Source organism: Lactuca sativa, chromosome 5 (assembly GCF_002870075.4).
Source record: "Lactuca sativa cultivar Salinas chromosome 5, Lsat_Salinas_v11, whole genome shotgun sequence".
In the NCBI taxonomy this organism is placed as follows: domain Eukaryota; kingdom Viridiplantae; phylum Streptophyta; class Magnoliopsida; order Asterales; family Asteraceae; genus Lactuca; species Lactuca sativa.
The window spans coordinates 107,665,258-107,668,857 of NC_056627.2; the positions used below are offsets into that span (position 1 = coordinate 107,665,258).

At 37.4% G+C, this 3,600-nt stretch overlaps 1 protein-coding gene across 1 annotated transcript; it reads left to right on the forward strand.

Annotated features, from left to right (window-relative positions):
- Window positions 1–2,652: 2,652 nt before the first annotated feature.
- LOC111911746 (uncharacterized) lies at window positions 2,653–3,060 on the forward strand. Its single transcript, XM_023907493.3, has one exon. The coding sequence runs from the start codon at window positions 2,653–2,655 to the stop codon at window positions 3,058–3,060; it is 408 nt and encodes a 135-aa protein (XP_023763261.3).
- The last annotated feature ends 540 nt before the right edge of the window (window positions 3,061–3,600 follow it).

The window sequence follows — 3,600 nt, forward strand, 5'->3', positions numbered from 1 at the left end:
TAGTCCATATTATATCTAGAATGGAGGAATATATGATCCCTTATCTAATGGACACGTCATTGACTAGGTCAGAGTTCGATAGCGTCTTTTAAGAGCTACGATTGCTAATCGGGATTTTGGAGTCATATTTGCTATAATAGTTTTAGACTTATCCAAGTGGGAGACTATTGGATTAGATGTCTAAGCCCATAACTATTATTGGTATGTACTCGACCCGAGAGTAGCATGATCTATTTGGGTTGCATAACATCAAGACAATTTGTTAGGATGGACTTTTGAGAAGAGGTTATATATGATTTATTAATATATTTTAAGTTCTAATATATTAATATGAAATCATATGATTTAATTAGTACTGATGAAGAATTAGTTTGGAATTAATTTAGTGATCAAAATAGACTAATTAAATCTATGGGGACTAATTATGGTAATTGGTTATATTTATATGAGTTGGGCTTATGATCTATATTGGACTAAGTTTATGTATGGATACATAAAGAGTTGGGTCACATGAACCATGGATCATAAAACCCATGGGTATGGATTTGGGTTATACCCATGACCCTTGGAATCCTACATATAAATATATGCTCCATAACCTAAAAATGTGTGCTTCTATTCTTAGAGAAAGATGGACGATTTTAATGCATGGAATTCTCTCTCAAGATGTCATCCTTTGTCCTAGATGTGTTGTGATTCCATTTAGGGTGCAACACTTGGGGCACTAAGTTCTTAAAGGCCAAAGTCTTCCTAGCAACATCAACAACATCAATAGGTATGTCTAAAACTTGTCTTATGATAAATATGTTATTTGTATGCTAGTTGTATGCTTAAAGCTTTGGAAACCATATGCATGTATAATTAGAGAAAACATAGATCTAGAGCTTTTAGGGTTGTATGTGCACCATAGGATGTTGTAGTATACAAAACCCAACAAATACTTGGTAAGATTGATATGAAAACAAGAGAATTTGGATAAGAGAAATAGTTAGTCTTAACTATAGCAAAAAAAATAAAAGATATCTAAAGATATGTAATAAAATTAGGATTCTAATCTATGAATCTTGAAAGGAAGCACGCTCAGTCATCCCGAGCTCTTCCCCTTGGAACCGAAAGTACCTGAAATATAAAATGAAAATCGTAAGCACAAATCCTAGTGAGTTCCCCAAACTACCTTATACCATACATAATAAATTATACATTGGGCCCCTGCCCTCCACTGGGCCCCACCTGGTATTGAGTCCCACTCGGATTTGGGCCCCGCTCGACTTCGAGTCCCGCCCGGTATACAAATATGTTATTCTTAGACCCTGTCTAACATCGGTCCATGCCCACTACTCACATATAGTATACATATCACCTATTCATTCTAACAACTACAATGATCATAAAACAATAGCATACAAATCAATCATCGGGCCTCGCCCGACATACATAGTAGCACATAATACATGAAAGGGTCACGTAGACTCCTAGCATCCTAGCATCCTAACATAATGAATAAGTTGTTTTCTAGGTAAAGCTTAGCCAAAAAAGGTCAAAAGTCAAAGTTAACGACCAAGGTTGACTCGCCACGTGTTAGGACATAATTATGTGGTTTGGGCTAGGCAACTATATGTATAGGCTATGATAGGGTTTTGGTTGTATTTGGTGTTTATTGTCAAGTGGTTATCGGTTGTTTGGTGTTCATGGCCGTGAACCTTGTTTGTGGTTGGTCTGTCACTATATATAGGAGTCTGTCAGAGTGTTGTCATATGGAGACATTAGTGAGTTGTTCACTGTGCTGTGTGTGTGTGCTCAATGTGTACCTGACGTTTTATGCTATAAACGTGTGCATTGCTTGACTAATCCTCTTCTCTACTCCTTTCTTGTTTGTTTTATTGATTACTTGTTTGATCACTGGTTTGGATCCTTGGATTTGGGACTTTACAATTGGTATCAAAGCCAATCCAGTGTCAAACTCATTTTTGATGTTTACGACTCAAGTTTTCTTTTCATTTTCATCGTTAATTCGTGTTTAGTTGCTGGATATCTGCATTTGTTAGAGTATTCAAGGCTAAAGGATCAGAATCTGCTAGAAAAACTGATGTTTTAAGTGTTCACGGTCTCAACTTGTTGAAGCTTTTACGGCCGTGAACTAGGAGTACGGCTGTGAACTATTCATTCCATTTGACCGTGTTCATATCTTGACCGTGAACCATTCAACTCCTATTGGACCATGTTTGACTCATTGACCGTGAAGAATTCATTGTGTACCATGAACAATTGTTTGACCGTGAATTAACTTATGTGTACGATCGTGAATCATTCATCCATCTTGACAGTGAACTGCATTTTGACTGTAATCCATCCTTTGACCGTGAAACATTCATTGACCAAGAATCATCTTCAGGTGTACGGCCATGATCTACCTAACCGTGAAGTGAGTATGGTTGTGATCTCTATACGGCCGTGAACCCCCTTATTGGTCATTTGAACATTTTCCGTTTTAGTACTTTCCTTGTTAGTTTGTTTGTTTAATCAATTCAGAAAAACAAAAAATAAAAATGGATTCACAAAACTCATCAGTTCATCAAGAATTGGACTCTGTTATGGACACAACTACGCGCATCCCACGCTTGCTATTAGGGTTTCCAGGACTGGAAATATCGCATGGAAAAGTATATCAAAATGAAAGATTTCAAGGTTTGGAGATGTGTATTGAAAGGACCTATCAGAATCACCACAACACTTGAAAATGGAACAATCGTTGACAAGGAGTTTGAAGAGTACAACAATGAAGAATTTGATAAAATTGAACAGCAAGAGAAAGCACTTGTGACACTCACTATGACCCTATCACCAGAGATTGCTAAGGGTTTCCGAGAATATACTTCTACAAAAGATCTATGGGAGGCACTGATCGAGGTCTATGAAGGAAACGAGGACATGAAGCAAAGTCGCCAGGATATGCTCAGGCAAAAGTTTAATATGTTCAATCATGTTCTGGGTGAAACATTAGAAACTCAATTGCATAGGTTCATCACTCTTACAACTGAGATGAGCTTGGCAGATATCTGATGGGTATTGAGCAAAACATCATTCATATGGTGTACAAGCAAACCCTAATAGCTTTTGGATCTACTTTGTCTAATGAACATGCAATTGAATATCCAAAGCTATAAACCCTAGATCTAACATATAATAAATTGAATTAGGGTTTAGATAATTACCTTTGATTGTTATATAGCAATACCAATCAATTCCTTGCTTTGATTGGCTTCAGAAAGCTTAGTGCCTCAAGTGTTGCACCTCTAATGGAGTCACAAACACCACTAAGCAACTAGATGAAGAAGGAGAAGAGAGGAGGCTGCCCAAAACATCTAGAAACCCTAGAGGAACTCCTTACCCCGTTTTTGGGGCCTTAGGGATCTATATATACATGTAGGCTATTAGGGTTTTCAACTGGGAAACCCTAATCTAATTGCTTAGGCCCTAAGCAGCCCATGGATCCCTTTCTTTAGATTCATGGACGAAATCTTATGGGCTTCCCCATAAATTTCGTCCACTCCACTCTATGGAGTCCATTAACCCACTCTTGCAGTTATCTTATATTTACAA

What these genes read in the sequence shown, in the direction of transcription:
- LOC111911746 (XM_023907493.3), top strand. Translation starts at nt 2,653, where the DNA reads ATGGAAAAGTATATCAAAATGAAAGATTTCAAGGTTTGGAGATGTGTA.